General features: G+C 35.9%; 1 protein-coding gene across 6 annotated transcripts in view; it reads left to right on the top strand.

Annotated features, from left to right (window-relative positions):
• The first annotated feature begins 4,097 nt into the window (after positions 1 to 4,097).
• LOC110376623 (dual specificity calcium/calmodulin-dependent 3',5'-cyclic nucleotide phosphodiesterase 1A) overlaps positions 4,098 to 20,650 on the top strand; it is a 98,848-nt gene continuing 82,295 nt past the window's right edge. For 3 of the 6 annotated variants that reach the window (XM_049840245.2, XM_021335175.3, XM_021335176.3), the window contains exons 1-2: positions 4,099 to 4,611; positions 12,766 to 12,817. Coding sequence is in view for 5 of the 6 variants with exons in the window: in XM_021335175.3 (XP_021190850.3) it covers positions 4,492 to 4,611; positions 12,766 to 12,817 (172 nt within the window). In the remaining variant the exon portion in view is untranslated. Of the gene's footprint in view, positions 4,612 to 4,857; positions 5,085 to 12,765; positions 12,818 to 20,650 lie in introns of those variants that run through there. The other 3 variants (XM_021335177.3, XM_049840252.2, XM_049840231.2) reach the window with 3 other exon arrangements.

Here is a 20,650-nt window from a genome sequence, read left to right as displayed (position 1 = left end):
GTTTCGGCTAAAGCCCGAAGTGCTTCAGCTACAGCTAGGCCGGCCATATGCGGCTAAACTTAATTGTGTCCCCTTATCAACGGTTAAAACTAGGTGCATCCTTCATCATAGCGGCTAGAACTTGTCCGTTTATGACCTAGGTATATCCGCACCTCAGTCCGTCTTTATCCGTAACAATACATTGATGTCGGTACCTAAGGTCGGTAATGAATCAATTGATATTTTTTCCACAACACTTCAGAAATTCAAGCGCCAAGTCCAAAAAAACATACCACATTGTTAAACTTTTCCTACCCACTTTTGTTGTAATTGTAGCGTTATTTCTGCACTAAGTATATTGTAGCTTTATGTTGTTATTTTTTTTTCCTTTTTGCATGCTGTGTCTATCGCACTATGTTGTACACTATGCTTGTATTTTTATTACTAGTATGATAGGAACAAACAGTGTAACAATTGTAGATAGGCCAATAAATAAATAAGCTAAATATCGCCGAACAGCAAGGGCTGCGCCAAAGGACGATAAACTTCCCTTTATAAATAAGAGATGGCGCTACACGTACGTACGTTTCGAGATTGAGAGGAACTCTGAGAGAGATATTACTTGAATGAATAGATTATAAAACGATATTCAAATATACAGGAGAACAGGGAAAATTTTTATGAGATCTAGTTTCCGTTTCAACAGGAATAAACAATTAACGATATCATACTTCCATACCTTAGTAGAATTTTCTTTAATAATTAAAACATCATTCTTTATAAGAAGGCAATTTAAAAATATTTATTGTTATGTGAATGAACAAAATAAATAAAAATCTTTATTTTGATTACTTTCATGCATAAAATTATTTAATGTTGACATGGAACGCACGTGAGGCCGGGAGCGTAATGCATCAAGTTGTATTTTTGACATGGAACGCATTTTTAGTCAGATACGCAATGTTGCCGCAACAAAATATTTCAAACCTTTTTTAACATACTCGTAAAGTCGTGACATGAATTGACCAATAATGATAAAATAAAATTAAAATAATCAAATAAAAATTGATCTTTAAGTTTTATTATTTGGTTATTACATAAGAAAGGACAACACGGAACGGAGCATGACAACTTTTCAGGTCATGAGTAGCGCCACCTGTCTTTTTATGTCGCAGTAAAAGTGTAGGGTACCTAAATCAAGTGCAACTTGCATTAAGTATTTTCAAGAGACATCTAGAGCTGGAAGCCGATACTACTAGTAGAAAGGTACTCGTGACTTTTGCTAGATGGCTTGGCTGCGCTGTTCATCATATCCGCTCCGCTAGGGGTTTGGTCAGAGGCGAAGGCCGTGGGTAGATCATGGACGTCGGGTGCTCCCAACCGGCCCTGTATATCGATGCTGGAGGACGTATTCAGCAGTGAACGTTCTTAAGCTGAGATGATGATGATGATGAGAAGTTCTTTTTTCAGTCTTAGGCGCATTTCAAAGAAACTTGAAAGTTAATACGATTGCACTGTTCAGTTTAAAACTAAATACGATCGCGGGGCAATTTAAATAATTATAGGCAAAATTATGATTTCCCTGACAGTTCTATTTTTTTCTTGCCTAGCATAGAGTTTTGAAGTAACGTTATCTGTACTTCTATACTACACACGTATGAATGATACGAAAAAAAATCCGTAGAGCCTTGAAAACTACTGAATCGATTGGATTTTTTCAACGGCTTTATTTACGACGCAGGTAAATCCGTGGAGACTGGTGAAAACTAAGCGAAAAAAAAGGTTTTTTTATTAAAAAAAATAACGGTTGTCCCTTGTTTCTTACTAACGACGAGTTTAGTTACAAAGACGTAAAATACCAATAATATTAAAAAAATATATATTCATTGTTTCGCAGTTAAACTGATATTTTTTAAACCACACTGAAAGCCGCGATCGATTCCTGGCTGTCCCACCTCACGCTTCGCACCATGCTATGGATACATAGCGAGGTGAGGCCACCCTGAGACAAGGTTATAGAGGTCTAAACCATATCTGTTAAGCGAATGTAGCACTAACTGTAGATTAACTCAAAACTCAAAATCGTCTATTAAAATTAGGCTGATAATTCAGCACTTTTCAAACGTCCAAAAATTAAAAGACAGCTCCCAACGCATACAAAAAGAGATACGCACAATAGTCAACTTTGAAATCAATAAGAACCTGAAGAAACTTTATTGATACGTCACATTAGTTGCTCGGATACAAAAAAGTTGTCCACCTACTGAAGACTGGCAACACTAAGTCGTCATTAAAAGATGGTGACCACATAGGCATCAGCCGCTCGGACATTCCTGATAGCCACCGTTAGTACATTTGTATGTACACTTCTGTAAACTGTACGTAATTAAAGCGAGTTTCTTACAATTAACTAGAATCACTATACAAGCTGTTGATTTGCATGCGTGCCATATTCAAGGAGGTAATTAAGCTAATGACTCTCGACCCAAATCAATAAAAAAATTGTTACGTAATTTATTTTCTTTAATTTTTTTTCGGAATTCCGTAAATGTCATCTAGCCTTATTTAAACTTGGCGCGTATGTTACTGGCGTTAAAACCGTGCTGCACCCTCACACAAACGCAAACACAAAGCATACGCAACTATCACTCATAAATTTCATTCATAAAATTGGATTACTTCGGAAATACCACGACATTACAATGACAAAAAAAGCAGTGCATATTAGTTATTTCCCATCTACTGTAATTCCAATTGATTATTTACGTATTGTATGTCCTCCTCCTGAGCTATGGCACAAATGCAAATCAACACCTTATATAGAACCAATGTGTTACGTACGTTATCGTCAAAAAAAAAATTAATACATCGATCGCAATCATAACTTGGTACTACACGCAGAACAGACGCATGGCTCTTGTTAAATTTGCCTTCCTATGTTGGAATAACGGCCGTTCCCAATATTCTATCTGCTATCTGCTGTTTTGCTTACTAGAGATTGAATTTTGACATTAGCGCCATACAAGTAATGTCAAATTCTTAGCTCTTGTCCTAATGGCTCTTGTACAGTCAACTTCAAGTCAGTGGTAACAGTTTTATAGCAAAATCGTTCTTATTGCTATTGAGTTAAGGTACATGGCAGTTACCACTGATGTGCGGTCTACCGTACGCAAAACAAAAAAATTTTATTTTACTTTTATTTAGGAAATGAACCGATATTATACAAAAATAATTACAATAAAATAGACAACGCTTAACCCAAAACAGTTTCCACACTTCTTAATCTATAGATACGTTATTTTTCATCTATGCTTTATTTTTTAAGTTGTATATCATAGTTAAAAAGCACGGTACTAGTGTTTCAAGTGGTTTTTTTATATCATGAGGATTAAATTAATTTAATGCCATCATCGGAGTCACCACTGATAGTTAAAAGTTTAAAAAAAAAATAGAAAAAAAGAAGATCAAACCAACTCGTGTCTAACTGGGGCTTAAGTTGAACATTATACCTACTTCTATAAAAAACTAAAGTTTTGTAGTATTTAATTTTGGCAATAAAATATAATTAATAGTATTTACCGTAATTAACTGTTATTTAACCAAAATAATTTTCAACTCCATCGGACTATCCATGATTAGTTTAGGTATATAAAATATAAATGCCAATTTCACATAAGTAATGTATTAGGTTGAAGTATAATTATGTTTTATATAATAAGCGTTTCATTTTAATAAAAGTTTGATGCCACCAGCCCGTTAAAAATATACATAGGTACTGCTCTGAAGTATGGTTAATTTATATCAATGTCAGTTAAGTAGTTAAATAACCCCGAAAAGTTTTAAGGTGACAGTTTAATTAAGCTCAACATATATTTTGTACCCAGAAGCATCTTTAATCCTATAAAAATGACTATCGAAATGGTTCTATGATATAGATTGATAAGCCGCTTCCACCACCGGGCCTGACAAACCAATCACAATTCGCAATTCAGATAGAAACATCGCCTGCATTTGACTGTCTCGTTCTGATGCATTGCACTTTCCCACAGCTCTTCTCAAAGGCCGAGGCTCCGGTTACGATGGTTCTCTATTACGCGACTGACAAACCAGAACGAATGAGAGAGTGAGCGAGATGCATTCATTTAGTTTTCATTCGGTGCCTGCTCGTTAAGTTGTCAGCACTTGACTCGGCGGCTGGCCGCGCGCCGTCCGACTTCGTAGTAGTCGTTCGTCCGCCAGCACCGTAATCAACTCTTATCGCGATCGCGTGTCGTATAGCAAATACTATAAATTCCAACTAAATATTCGAAATAAACATGAGACCCCGTCGAGTCTCTCTAATATCTTGACATATGAGCGCTGATATTATTTATAAATTGGCAAAAATGTTACACTGGATTCAAGTTCTTCGAGGTGTTTAAGATAAATCTCTCGTCGTTTACGATCTTGGCGTTTTCGTCAGAGAGACTTTAAACCCCGTGGTCACTTTCCGCCGTCAAGATTAATAATAATATGCAACGATGTGGTTTCTGCTCAATGTTGTCTGGGCTGCTGAGGAGGGCGATGTGTGTCGGCAGCAGAAGAGGTAGCAGTGAATCATACTACCGTGAGCTGGGCGACCAAGACACGCTGGTAAACATTTTAATTAGTATTAACCGTACATAAACATCACTTTAGTAGCACTGTGCTGGTTCTGTTAATTCATATTATTGTTTATTTCATTGTGTGAACGTGTGTCGTGCATTGCTTGCCATCAACCTGTTTACCTGCCTTTAATAAGTGTGTGTTATGATGTATACTAGCGTAACGCCGTAGTATATGCTAATCAAACATGTGTATTTTTATCAGAGCTAATATTGTATGAGCCTTATTGCATTTTTTGCATTTCTATGAGCTGGCCTGAGTACTTAGTAGATATTTATGTAGTTGTCAAGTAGTTCTCTCACTAGTCAGTCAATGTTTATTAAAAGTAAATATGTTGTCTATGCTTTATAATGTGTAGTGAAAGTGGAGTTTCTCTTTATGTTTAGTCACTGCTAATTGTTGGACTGTTAGCCTCATGAATCTAAATGTGTTTACTTATGTGGAAATCCTTGCTTAGAATGGTTTGTACATCTGGAATGCATCTTATAATTTACAAATACTATTAATATATCTCATTTATACTACAATTGCTTGGCACTTCCATACTGAATTTTGTTTTATTGTTAATGATTAACTGCAAAATATGAATAACCTTTTCCTGATAATTTATTTACCTAAGTATATTATAATTGTTGTTTTAGACTACATGTACTCATAAGGTAATAGGATACACATTATTGTTAATACTCTACATGGATTACACGGTAACATAGAATTACACTGACCACACCAGATTCTTGTGACACACTTAAATGTACACATACTCAATATTCATACTCCTATCGACAAAATCTTCAGATAAAAGAAAACTACACACAATAAATAAATCTTCTTAAAAGGCTTTGTAAGATTTTTACACATGTATAGGTTGGGAATCACTATACTTCTCTTGAGAATGACTCTAACCTTCTCGGAATTATTACAAGAACAATCATAAACTGTAATAAGCTCGTTTGAAAATAGAATTATTGCAAATCATTTAGAGGCCTTGGATGCCTTTAAGTCTGCTAGGACACATAAAGTCATGTTAAAATGTACTACAGCGACATAAATAGCATGCTTGAAATATGCACCGTGAGGACTTGCAACAAACTGGTACTTAACAATTATTTGGCTCAGTTTTAGAATCTGACATTACATTCATAGTTCTTAGTAAACTAGTTTATGAGAAAATATATTTTTGGAGATAATAATATGCATAGACACAGCGTGGCTGGCATTGATTTGTTAAAATAAATTTGGATTAGTGACACAGCCTTGCATTATTTCTAAACATAGAATCTTAATACATAATTACATTTTTATAATGGTGTCAACAACACAATGATACAAACCTTTTTGGACTGTCTTGATCAAGAATTTAACTTAACACGCTGTTCAAAAATAATATTGTAATGGTCATATGTTTGAAAATTGTACTGCCGACCACGAGTTGAATTCCTCTAGCAAAAAATAATGCCAAAAAAACTCAAATTACCTATTTATTAATTTTCTACTTAAATACAGAAAATACAGATCTCATTCTTAAATCAATAGTTCAACGGCTTTGACAATTGTTAATTATGAAGAAATGGCCACAAAACTCACAAAATTATTATCATTTTCATTGTTCATATAATTAAAAATAGTCACATCCCAATTATAAAACCTTAATGGCATAAATCAACTGAAAAAATAACTATATTAGGGCCAATTTTGAAAAATGAAAGCAAATACCAAAGTCTCTGTATATCTTAATAGGTGTCAAACTTAATACTTACCTACAAGCACCTATCCTCTATGACCATTTAGTAATAGAGGAAAATACTTATTCCTAAACATAATATTATCATCAGCATTGATACTTAAAAAAATGGTATTAAAGAATAGCTTATTGAAAATATGTAATAAGCATTCCAATATTAATATAGGGATATCTCCTTTCTACATGATGAGTAGAGGTGATGAGGATCATAAATTGGCAAACTGGTTTAATTTATTGTCATAGGTAGTAAGTTTGTCACTACATTTGAGGCAGAAGAAATGCCTGAGCCAAGTGCAAGGATATTATAAACATACAGCCAAGACCTGTATTGACTATGCCTAAATGATGTTGTATGTCATGTATGCCAAATGACGTTTTTCAAAGAGAAAACAACTTGACATTCTGACAAAGGCCCTCATCTAAACAGCCATAAAATAAAAATCTGAAATTCAAATGTTTAGTCAAACAAAGAACTTCAAATTAATGTTAGTTTCTTGATGTTGGTAAATATTTGTCAGAAAATAATAATATTTTGTTATTTATAATGATATTCTCATTAAAGGCTCGAGCAGACCGGATGCGTATGCGTAACCACGCGCGTAGTCACGCGCGTAGTTACGGCGTAACCATGAGTTGTAATGTATGGAAATGTATGAGACAGGCCACACCGCTTGCGTAACGTAGACACGCGCGTCGTTACGCAAGTGGCCTGTCTCATACATTTCCATACATTACAACTCATGGTTACGCCGTAACTACGCGCGTGACTACGCGCGTGGTTACGCATACGCATCCGGTCTGCTCGAGCCTTAAAGCGTAATTTTAAAATTAATATACCTACTAGAGAGCATCTAGATTTTCTAGATTTAATTATAAAAAAATTATGCTATTGCACCAGTCCATCATGTATTATGCCACTTGTCACGATTTTAGATTAAAGCGGCGTCAGTTTTCAATTAAATCTATTGAAAATGTAACCCTATTTCAAATGTCAGTATAGTGGTACCTGTCATTATTACCAGTATTTCGTAACAGGTGCTATAAAAAAATGTTCTTGATAGCAATGAGGTCCTACATCATATTCAGGTTTTAAATGATAGACCTGAAGCTTAGAACTTATTCCCTAATTGTAACATTAGATGTTACAACACGTTAGCGTTCATAAATAAAATCAAGATAATATCATTAAGCCAATTAGATAGATAGATTCATAGTCCTGTCAAACGAGGAAAATACCTAGCAGGTTAATTTATTTGTATCACATAACAAAACTAAATCGACATAACCCTAAGCTAGTCATATGTGGTTTGCCTTTACAAAATGACGGGGTATTCAATGCGTGTGAGCATAGGTACCGACGTGCTACTAACCTAGGTTTATAGCTTAGAAGAGAATGGGTATTTAATTTGTAGTAAGTAAATATTCTGCCTTTTAAGACACAACGTCAAATTCTTGAATAACCGCTGAGTAGGTATTCTCCAACATAAAGGGCTAGAGTCAGCCGTTAACCTGTTTGTTAAAACGGCAAGTTACAGTTCCGTAGATCTCCAATCTATGACTAACGAGCACTTACAACGTCTTTATGACGCCAAAAGTTGAATAACTATTAAACCAAATAAATTGCACGAACGCTAATCATCTGCATTCAATCAAAACTATTCGATAACATTGCAATACAGAGTAAACAATATTTTATAAACAGTTTCGTAGCTTGTTTTCAAATCCAGGAATGAAAACCTTCTTGCTACCGACTTCTATCGAATTACGGATTGAGACATTTCGGCTGACCTCTTTTGTCAAATAACATTGTAAGGGTCTAAAAATCAGTAGGATTATTAATCTATTCTTTTTAACACAAATCAATCAAACCATCTTTTTTTATTTAAGTACATTTTGAGTATTTACAGTATCAAAATTTGTATGCTTGGACCTGCATGTGTATTAATTACTTTACTGCAAATACAACATACCTATTACAATAATTAACCATTATTGTTTTAGAACTTAATTAGTTCAATAAATGAACTTGTAACAGTAAGATGCATAGATGGAAAATAAGAAGCAAAAGATATGAATATCCTTATAATACAATTGAAAACCATCTCAACACGGTAACTGGGTCCGAAATTCCGAACCTACATTGAAGCTTAACATTCAATAATGTAACACTGACGCTCACAGTTTATTTCGGCTGCAATTGCGTCGGGAGTAGTCGGGACTCGGTTATTGGTAAACCCGATGTTTCCATAACCGTGTTAATTTTGCCCAGTTATGCAATCAAATAATTCCCTGAAGGAATGAAATCAATATCGATCTAAAATCAATATCGATCTAAAATCAATATTTCGTTCTCGTTACGATGACAGTCACAGCCATCAGCATGAGCCGAACCATAAGCCATATAATTAAACAATAGGCGTATAGATCTAAAACGAGACTACTTTATTATGTCGTTTCTTAATTGATTTATTTATTGCGGACTTGACAGCTCTTATTCATAACAGTGAGGCCAACATTCACAAAACATAGTACAATACATGCCAACATGAATAAGTTCCTTATTTACAATATCCGAAGAAACGCCTTGAGCAAATTAATTTATGTTATTTATTTGAAAGATAATTAAGACACGTGTAACATGTCTTCACATAATGCTAGGCGCCCTGCCATGAACGAACGCAGAAAATGCGAATATGTGTGTAAATATGTCAGAAGTAACCTACCTCAACACAACGTTAGCGGAAGGTTACCCATATCAGTTGCTGGTGAATATGGTAACGGTAATGAAATGAAGTCATGGGGGCTTAGTTGTTAGAACACCAGCCTCACAAGTACGAGAGTGCAGGTTCAATTCCAAGACAAACGCCATGGTAATTAACGCTTATTCCAAAGACTGGTGGTGAACTAACTACGGTTCAGACATTGCAGTTCTAAATTCTGCTTGCATTGCAAATAAGTTATAATTGCTCAAGTTGCTGAAGTTTCAACTACTTATCTCTTTACTAAAACTAGCAATTAGAACCAAAACTCTTGACTTGTTAACTTCAACTTACCCTGATCTCTGAGGTCCTGACTCTGGAAAAATGTTTCTTCGTGAAAACATCGTCTTTGTTATAATGAAGCGGTAAATGCTTCCTGCTTGACATAACTAGGTACTGCCCAGCAGTAACTCATTTATTTGGAAGGCATTTTAGATATTAGCTTTTAACCATGCCAGGTTAAAAGGCTCTGGTGTTTGTGGTGCTCTGAAATAATGTTAAAAACATTTATTTAAAAATCCCTACGACAGTAACCAGAACGTAGAACGATCAAGCTTAAAACTATTTCAATTGGAACGGCTGTGAGAAATAGAACGTATGATAATGAAATTTATCAACGGCAACTTGTCGCGGAGACGCCTATTTCCGTCTCGCGAGTCTACAATGGGTGTGCATCCTTAGGCTGTCTTCTGCTAGCTTCAATCTTATGTGCAGCTCACTGCATTTCCGTTCTATTGTTGAACAAGACTTGTCATATGGGTCAACGCAGTGCTAAAAGATCCATGTTCGTGCATGCAGGCCTCTAGTTATAATCCGAAGTCAATATTATTAACTTCGGTTAGTTTGGCAAGCCCAAAACTTAGACTGTATGTGAAATGACTATCAGACGCCGAAAGAGAGCGCAGTTTACTTATATTGTATTTTCACTTTTCCGTTCACATCTAACCGAGTTAATACGCTATGCGTAGACGCTGACATTTGGCGGCCGATTATGATTTATTTTCACGTTTACACTGAGCTCACAGCTTGATCAAATTCGGCTTCCGACAATCAGCTTGACTTGAACACGGCCTTAAAGAACTCGTTAATCTTCCACCTTCGGGTGATGGGTCGTACGTGCCTCAGCGGTATTAGGACCGCAATAATTGTCACATACGCAATCTGGAATAGAGGTCGGTGATCTGAAATGCTAAATGCATGCTTCGATGCCCTGCACCATCGTATACGTCCTGTGACACTCGCTTCACTGGTTTGCCATATCATACATCACTGGCTACTGAAAGCATCTAATCAAATCGGAGAGTGCGAAGACAAGTGGTTCGATTTTAACCCTGGCTGGTTACCGATGCTAGAAGTCTCTGGGAATCGATTAAGTAAAATGTTATATTTCAATTTAGTTATTTTTAATACTTTCCTGCATTACAAACATCGCAGTAACAATATGAATTGCGTATCTTTACGTTAATGCGTGAATGAAGAAAATACTAATGTGGTTACCAACAAGTTACTCTTTAAAAATTCACAACTACGTTAAAAATAAATCAGATTTTGCGGTGATCAAAATTGATAAATGTTAAATACCACATAATTGAATTTAACCGATTAAAACTGACAATACCTGGAATAATAAAATCAGAACACTAATCCACAACAATATTGCAACATAATCCCCTACAGTATAATTAATAATATCTACGCTACAAAAATATTAAATAGCATTTATTTTACGCGGTTCAACTCGCGTCAATATTTAACTACTTCATGGAAAGTGTCCTTATTTACAAACCCCGTCACGTTCAGTTCTGTTAATAACCGTAAATGTATAATAGTTTCGCATTTTTACTATTTAATAGCAATTTATTTATTTAATCGAATTTTTATATAAGTAATCGATTATTGCGATGACCATATTGAACTCTTGGACGCCTTGGTTGGCTTTAAGTTTAATATCAATTTCTCGTTCATTATTAATATCTCTCGGAGTCCAGCAAATTGGTAAACTTTCAACTGTGTACCGACATTGCTTTCGGGTCCTCTAGAAAGCCCGCTTGCGGCGACATTTGAACGTAGATACATTTATACATATATTTGTACGGTGTTTTCTACATTTTTCGAAAATATCCTAGTATGAGACTCACATATCTGAGTGACGCTTTGCGAAAGCTTTGCCTGACAATAGGTATTCTATGTTACAACAATTGATGGAGAAATGAAAATGTCGGCTGCATGTTTGTGCTTGGCTATTATGTTCTAAATCTAAATAACCTTTTGTGCAACAATTCCTTTTCGACTGAGCTAAGAGGGATAATCATTTTTAGAGGGATTTTCTATTCATCCATTTAAAATAAATTATCAGTGCGTCTGCATCACCGTGACAAAAGCGGCGTTGTTCTCTTATCGCAACTATGAGACTGTATGTCTCCACGTTTATCAGATACTGTCTAGTCACAGTACAGTGCATGTATTATCCACAACAATGCGACCACGTAAGGCATCCTAAAATAATAATCAAGATAAAAATTTGACACGTGTAGTCAGAGTTAAGCTAACACCTAATATTTATATTTCGGGGACACGGGTAGGCCGATGAAGTAAAGAAGCCTTTTATGAAAATTAATATTTTCTTTTTATTAACATGAATCGGCGTGTTATTTGAATATAATACTGGGATTTTCGTAGTTTCACTTTAAGTCTTCAAATCGGGCGACTAGATTTTCAGAATCAATTTGTAAGTCAAGCAAATATTGTAATACCTACAACAAATATTTTAATTATTTTCAATAGTGCTTTAAGTATGATGATTTTAACTTCTCTCTTTTCCCGGTCTCTAGAACCCTTGACAGCACTCATAGTCGCCGCGGAATTCTAACCGATAAAAATGAAAAAAGGAGATAAGTACTCGCGGGTATAGGCGCTTTAACCGCATCCACAGCGCAGACATTCTGAAGTCGCGTGGTTGATGTATTTCCCACTAGATATAATTTGCGAACTGACTGTACCTGGAGATAAAAGTGCATATGCGGCAGTCGTTATATTATATTTTCGCAAGCTTTGTAGTCTTAAGCTGAAATTCATAGTTCAAGTGTTTATGTGTGCATGGGTGGTATCTTCCTTTAAATATATGTAGGATATGTTCTATGTACGTCAAAATAGAAAGAGCATAAGCATTAAAATGAAGTCGAATTATTAAGGAAATATTGTCATTATTTCAGTGGTAATATTATTTTTTGGAAGAATTATCTTAGTAACTACATTCACTTTTGGCACTTTTATCTATATTTATAAATATTTAACCATAGCTAAGCGTTTTGTTTAAAACATCCTCAAGTCTTAACCGAGTCAAGGTTTGTTAGCCATAACGTAGCGATATAATAATAAACAAAGGAGATTCTCATTAAATGCTAATTTATTCTAAACTATTATATTGTACATACTTATTGCCTGTTTTGGGGCTTACAATAATCTAAACTTATGTATAGTTTAGTTACTATTCATACAGCCAAATAGATCGTAATGAATTAATCCTTATCTCATGTGTTGCTATGGTATATTTCAATTTTGAACACACACGCAAAGTCCTTACTAGATCACGACGAGTAATAAAAGACATATGAAATATACTATTTTCTTCTTTTGCAGAAAATCGAAGATAAATCTTCAGACCTCTCAGACGATGCTGAGGAAGAAACCAGTAAGTACAAATGATATAATCATCATTTCATGTGTATCTAAAGCCCCAAAACTTCATCTTATGTCATTCTTCGTAAACTGGTCAATCAAAAGTGCTAGCTATTTATGAATGCAACAGCTAATGACGTGATCAAATTAGCCAAACCCCACTTCATGTATAAATTAAAATATTGAGCAGAAACATTGTTTCTCACTAGCTATTATTTTTTTGGGATTAGTATAAAATCATATTGTCAGTTGTCTTTTGAAACGTAAAAGCTCATGAGCTTATCAAGCATTTTGCGTATGACTTGAATTTTTTTAGCTTTTGACACACTCCTATTTTTTTCTTCGTGACGTATGTACTTTCGAGTCTACTTAACATTGCCGACTAATAAGTATGACGCAAAATGTGTCAATGAACACGGTTTACGAGTCTCTTGTAGAATTTTCATAATATCTTATTTATGATGGTGCGATTTTCAAAGTTCCGCGGCGCTCCCTCTTCGCTTTCACTACAGAACATCAACCAGTATGGCTTAATGGCCTGCCTATTCATGGCGCTTGCGTTAATCGTTGTTAACACTGTGCCATAACAAATTCTTATAATGTTTGTATATGATCCAGCAGTGTTATTTAGGGGCTTTCAAGTCCTGCACAAGTTAGTATGCAATCGATTCTCCGGTGTTCTCGGGACAGTCGGCTTTGCGACAACAACATCTTTATATAAATACATTATTATAACTATAGGCACTACTGTCAATTACTGTATTATATCGGCTAAGCTTTGCTCTATCAGTTTTCGGTCACGCTATAAAAAAGTTCTCTGAATTTGCTTCTTGGTATTCAATCTATCGTCAAATTAAGCCGCTGATATAGAACGCTCCATTACTCCTACGACATGAGCCCCAACACCTCGAAATGAAGGCGTATGAAAAAAAACTCTGGAAGGATCTTCCACCAATATCGAATTTTACTATTTTAAGAATGATTCCCATATAACAAGGTTGTTCAACTCCAATACTCAGCTTTGAATTGAAATATAAATAGCTCAAGGAGTCAGCTCATTAAATTATCTTGCTCATAATCAGCTTAAGTTTTAAAAACATCGTTGAGATAATCAAGAGTCATTAAGGTCCAAAACGAAATTGACAGCGTTAGTTTTCTTATTGACAAAATGAATTTCAAAGATACGATCCTCTCTTATTGAATTTAGTTATGGAGATCAGAGTGCAAACATCAGCACCTTTGAGATCCATTGAACTATTAAGTTTATTAATTTCTCTTATTTTCAGGAGGATCGTAAGTGCATTCAACTGAAGTGAGCCTTGCGTCATAATACAAAATGAAATATCGTTGTAATAGGTCACGAAGCGCGGTTCAATTCGATTGACCGAACAATTTATTTATTGATCATTGTATAGCTATAATTGTCAGATCGCGCAGATGTGCTGCGAGAGAAAAACAATTTGTTAATAGTTGTTGACTCTTATAATACTCTGGAATATTTTTTTGGTTTTATTGAATAAAAAAAAGTTAAAGCGTGAGTCGGATTCTCTCTTTCACGTCTAAAAATATAAGACGGTTTAAATGAGCATATCTATCATCATCATCATCTCAGCCATAGGACGTCCACTGCTGAACATAGGCCTCCCCTTTGATCTCCACAGATGACATTTTAACTGTACAAATTAATTGAAAATATCTCGAACTTTAAGGGACTAGACTGTTGACAATAATAAGGAAACTCTGTACCGATATTATTGTCATTTTGATTCCGTCCATTTATTTGAATACTCTGAGTGTCAACGTTTTTGACTCTGACTGTACCAGGTGCAAAAGTAATTACAAAAATATGTTATGGGTGCTGAAGGACAAAGTTAACTTTACCGTCGGAAAACGGTTGTCCCTTACATGCATAACAATCGCGGTTCACGTCGATATCGGTTAGTTTACCAACTGTAAATAACTTTATAATTGTACAAAACTAATTATGTGTGAGTGACGTAGTTCGGTTTCGGTTTCCTGCTACTTTTTTAATTACATGCAAAATTGTTTACGTTATAATCGATAGAGATGACTAGATTGCCAGGGATAACTAAAGTCAGAAATATGACTGCACAGTGACTTTGATGAAATGTTGAGATTTGAATGAATAGTTGTAAAGGGATGATTAGGTAGTTTCTAGAGTACATACCTTGTAGATTTGTTTCACAGAAACGTAGGTACTACGTTTTGTTATATGATTATTAGCGTTTAAAAAAAGCCCATCTAATTTGCTTAGGTGGGTATATATTAGTAAAGTTCAAACACTCCTAAATTAACCACGTGTGTAAAACAGGAACGCGAACATTCATCATCATATTTCCTATCGCTATCAGTGTATCACGGGCCGTTAAATGAACGTGAAATAATGGTATTCCGAACTATAAATATTCTTGAATGCATTGCATTTAGATAAATGGTTCTAGTTTCCTAACAGGGCAAATCGTGACGTCTTATAAAACACTTATCCTATGTATCATCGTTATGTATAAAGATTCCTTCACACGGCATAATGACGAGATTCCGCCATGACTGTTCGCTCACATTTGTTCGCAAGCAAAATTTTGTACGCCACAAAACATGGGTTCGCACACAAAGTTCGTGTTTTTGTGGGCACCTTAGAAATGTTCGCACGCAAAGTTTGCAAGACCGAGTCGACCAGAAGAAACATTCTTGTGCGCCAAAGTGCTGCACACAGGTGGAATCCTACCTTAACAAGTGCACCGTCTTGTAACTTCCACTACTCAATCAGCTTTATTAGTTGTACTACAACAGCAAAACTATGTTCCTTGTATCTTAGTTCATTCGTGGAAGTTGCTTTCCGAAGTGCAAGAAGCGTATGCATTGTTCACTTCGCCTCACGTATTAATATGACTTATGACGTATAGAAACTATAAAATCAATAATATACTGAGCAGGATGTTTTCCGGTAGTCATTGTATATAACACCTATACATAGTTAACAGATATCAAGTTCCCCTGTCCAGTTGATGTTTAAACTATCACCTATTTATTTATGACTTGTTATCTTAGCTGGCGGGGCAAGTAGGGTTCATATCGAATCGTATCATGTTGTAGTATGGACACAGTGCGGAATTAATAGCCGTACGCTGAGATGCATTAAGTGGATGGCGATGCATGCAGAATTCTTGGGTAATTCGTACTTATAGTAGAAGCACACACACAGTATCGTCAGTAAACGTTACCCAGATTAGTAGGATTATTAGCTTTGCCAATTTATTAACAACAAGTTTCCGCCGACTGTTTCACCTTCTCGCACCGGGATAAAAAGTATCCTCCATGTCAATTCTCTGGTGTACTCTCCAGAATTTCGTACATAGTGCACAATTTCAAAGGTAAAGGGCCTGCAAATAGGGCTGCCATTTCGAATTTCGCCAAACCCGGACAAATATTTAAAAAAACCCGGACATTTGGCGTAAATAGCATTTTTTCCCCGGACGAGTCCGATTTTTTTTGTTTAACAAAACAAGACCTAATTTTTAATATTACCATATTACTTAAATTCAATGAGGTCCTTCCTTACATGAAAAGTCAGGGCCTCTCTAGCTCATGTAGTACCTAGTATTGAAAGATTGTGACTTAATGTATTTCGAAGGTCATAATTAAGAAAGCTCATATGGAAACTAGGAGTTACCTTCTTGATAGGTTAGACAAAAAAATTTTGAAAAATACAAACAACTTTAAAGTGAAGTTGTCGCGAGCGCAGCGAGCGCGAAAATTTTTGAGTTTTGGGTCACTAAAGCACCTAAAAAAATCCGCAAAGTGAAGAAGCCGCAAGCGAAGCGAGCGCAAAATTTTTTGAATATTAAAGTAGCTAAACGTAAAAAAAAATGTGTTAAGAAAAGAAGCCGCGAGCGAAGCGAGCGCGAAAATTTTGGAGTTTTGGGACACTTCGACTTCTGCATTATTAGGCGCCCGGGTAATTCGCATACCTAGGCACCATAGGTTAAGATGGCCCTATGAAAAATGTCCGGGTTTTCCCCGGACACTTCTTGAAACCCCGCCCGGACGGCCCCCGGACGGCCTCCAAACGAGGACAAATCCGGGGAAACCCGGACGGATGGCAGCCCTACCTGCAAAGGACTTTTAGTGGTATACAGACGTGTTTGTAGATGCAATCTGTTTCGACACTCTCCGTATACGATGGAGAGGGATTAAATTCCGGATTGAGGGCTGTACAGCGTACGTGCCATCTGGAGCTCGCAGGCGTTTGTTGCCCGTGGTACTACCAATAGTACTACCAGTAGTACCACGGGCAATTTTTTCTTCCCGTAGTACTACCAAGCGGTCTGGTAGTACCACGGGCAAGAAAAAACTACCCGTGGTACTACTGTCAATATTATAGGTTTTTTTCAACCCTTTTGTTGTCACAGTTGATATGGTCATCCTAGAAAGAGAACTGAAATATATATTTTTTTGGATGTGGATATATTTCGGTACTATTTCATAAATAGATCTGGTAGTTGTGAAATTTTTCATTGCTCAAAATCGACAAGAGTCAAAAACACTTAGTTTTTTTTTCACTATAAGAATTGAATATTACGTTTAATATTAAGTAGCAATACTTTAAGGTAAAAAAAAAGGTAAATAAAGTAGGTAGTGTAAAAAGTGTAAAATTATCGAAAGCATTGAGCATTGAGTACATTACATATATTATGATCATATAAGTTATGCTGTCCTAGTACTTTACTATTTTGGTTCGGTCGTATTCTGTAAATTAGTTTTTGACTAATCACCTCGTCCGGGGAAACTTCAGATAAAACGTACTTTGCGTTCAACGCAGAGAGTGTAGCTTCGTAACAGTGAAAGAATCATTGGGTTTGACGCATTTGGTGCACTTCTCAACTTGTACATCATGCTCAAATGGTGCACTTCGCAACTAGTACACTTCTCAAATGGCACACTTTGCAACTGGTGCTCTTCTATACATATAATAAAATGATAGGAAAGTCAAAACTGTACATTGAATATTTTTTTTAAAGAATACTGGGAGGGTGATCCATAATCGATTCTGAACCCAAATATGTAGTTTTTAGAATTTTTGTCTGTATGTCTGTTTATCTGTTTGTCTGTATGTTTGTCCCGGATAAACTCAAAAAGTACTGCATGGATTTAAATCAAATTTTGCATGACTATTACCTGGGGGCCGATTTAACACATAGGCTATATATTATCACGCTATCACCTACGGGGGTTGAGCAATGAACGATTAAATAAACGAAAATTCTATATTGCCCACGCAGACGAAGTCGCGGGCAACAGCTAGTCTCAAATAAATTTCTTATTTATTAAATTTGTTATTTATCTTGGAGTAGGTGACTCTTTCTTACATATTTTTTCTTATTTTCATCAATCACCGGAATTAAACCGGAGTTAAAAAGTGAGCCTATAGTTATCGGCACGGATATTGAGCCCTGACCTTCACCTGCGCAGAAGCGATTTATTTGTTTATTGCCTTATGTGTACAGTGCGCAAAGCGATCCCCACTCTTCCGCCGAGAGCTCAATATCCGTGCCGGTGACTATACCAATCTCGGAATTTCGATGCAACTAATCTCCCCGTGTACCAGGACAGCAAACTTACCTGAGTATTCCAATTTCCCGACGGAAATGCTCACCAAGTACCAGGATAGCATAAAATACATCAAGTACATCCCACGAGATCAAGGTATTCAATTCTTATTTGTGAAAAAAAAACTAAGTGTTTTTGACTCTTGTCAATTTTGAGCAATGAAAAATTTCACAACTACCAGATCTATTTATGAAATAGTACCAAAATATATCCACATTCAAAACAATATATATTTCAATTCTCTTTCTAGGATCAACTAGGATGACAATATCAACTGTGACAACAAAAGGGTTGAAAAAAACCTATAATATTGACAGTAGTACCACGGGTAGTTTTTTCTTGCCCGTGGTACTACCAGACCGCTTGGTAGTACTACGGGAAGAAAAAATTGCCCGTGGTACTACTGGTAGTACTATTGGTAGTACCACGGGCAACAAACGCTCGCAGGGCGTTCCTATGTGTTCCAAACATGTTCACCGATCCATGGACTTACAGCTACCGCACTGACCTATCGATGCGTCCCTTTGTTACTTAGCTAAGCCGCAATCAGCTTAACATGCTTTTGAGGCTCCTCGACTAAAAGCTGTAACAGCATGTTCATCCAAACACCCCGAAACAGACAAATCTCCGGTATCAATTTCAACGCTGCATTTGATAAGCCTTTACGCCAACAATTACTTAGAATAAGTGCACATTACTCTATTAATTCTACGATTTCAAAAGCCCTAATGCGGCTGTAAATATTAGAACCGTGCGACTTGTAGGTTTCTTATTAACTGAGTCGCTGCTTACTTCAAGAAAACCATTATCAACTATTTCTCTAATTACATAGATACATACGTTGCTACATACCTCACCAGACTTGGAGATAGTCTAGAGCACGTTGCGAACTGTGAGCTTCCAATGACATCAATAGATTTCTAAAATTTTTCATCCGACTGCTTCGTTTAGGAATATTTTTGTTGATCAGTCAGTCACACAGGTTCTTATTTTATCAATATTTTTATTTGCTGCAACTAAAGATAATCGCAACATAAATAGGCTGAACTGTACTCACCACGAGCATTAATTGGCTCTCAACAATCGCTTATCTGTGAACTGCTCTTAGAAGGTCGTGGCTTGTGGTACCTACTCATTAGTTCGTCGAGAGCATGGTATAAATAACAACGAAAGTAATTACATACGTATTAAATTGATTTGCACATCTTAACCAGTTGTATCTAGTATTTTACAAGTGTAATTGATTTGTTATAAGCGAGATTCTGAGTCTGAATGTGGATGACTGGGAAAGCACATGATCTAAAAGACGGTAGGTATAGAAAAAATGAGGATGAAGATTTAACATCACCTCGTGTCAGTGATACCTCAAAGAGCTGAAAATTTCTGTATGACTGGTCAGATCATATTTAACTTTTCATGTGATTGAATCTTCACTATTCACATAATCTTGTAGCGTTACATCTTAAATGGAAACTCAAATAAGGCATTCAAGCGAGGGGTCATACCAAGGGGGTGAGAGGGGTGCAAGACGGTGTGCTACATCCTTCTCGGCACCCAAGCATTCCAGGATGAATTTTTCTCAGATACTGCAATTTTCAGTTGGAATCCCGGAATCCCTACGTGTGTATGAATTTTCTCTCCTCCGCTGAAATGCATGCATATCTCTGTATTTGTACTTGGCTCCGGATAGAAATTTTACATTTTACAAATAATTCTCTACACCTTCCGCATGATTTGAACCGTACTTACACTTGAATCTATCAGCCTTATAAATAGTTTTATTGATGTAAGATGCATAATATTCTGAATCACGTTCATATATTATGCATGCATAATTCATAATTGTACCAAGCCTGGAAATAGATGTCGAAGAGGCACCATAAAGACAATTGAATTCATAAAATGTAGGTAACTATAGCAGTTACAAAAAAAACACTTATGTACATGTTGGCTATTCAATTAAGTTTTTTTTTTCATTTTCGAAACGTATCTATTCGGAATTACTTAAATTAACTATATTGAATGGAAAGGCAATCACTGAAAACTTCATTTAAATATTTACGTTCGTTATTTATGCAGAAATATTTTATTTTGATTCACATTTTCTGTTACTGTGCTGTACGTATTTGCATTTGAATTTTCATGAAGCAAATATGGACATGAATTGTGCATATTGGCACAAAAGTCTGCAAGTTTCTAGGAAACTGTAGAAACCCTG

Source organism: Helicoverpa armigera, chromosome 1, assembly GCF_030705265.1.
Source record: "Helicoverpa armigera isolate CAAS_96S chromosome 1, ASM3070526v1, whole genome shotgun sequence".
NCBI lineage: Eukaryota > Metazoa > Arthropoda > Insecta > Lepidoptera > Noctuidae > Helicoverpa > Helicoverpa armigera.
Note: the sequence above shows the minus strand (reverse complement) of the source record. Positions and strands in the feature narration are given on the sequence as shown.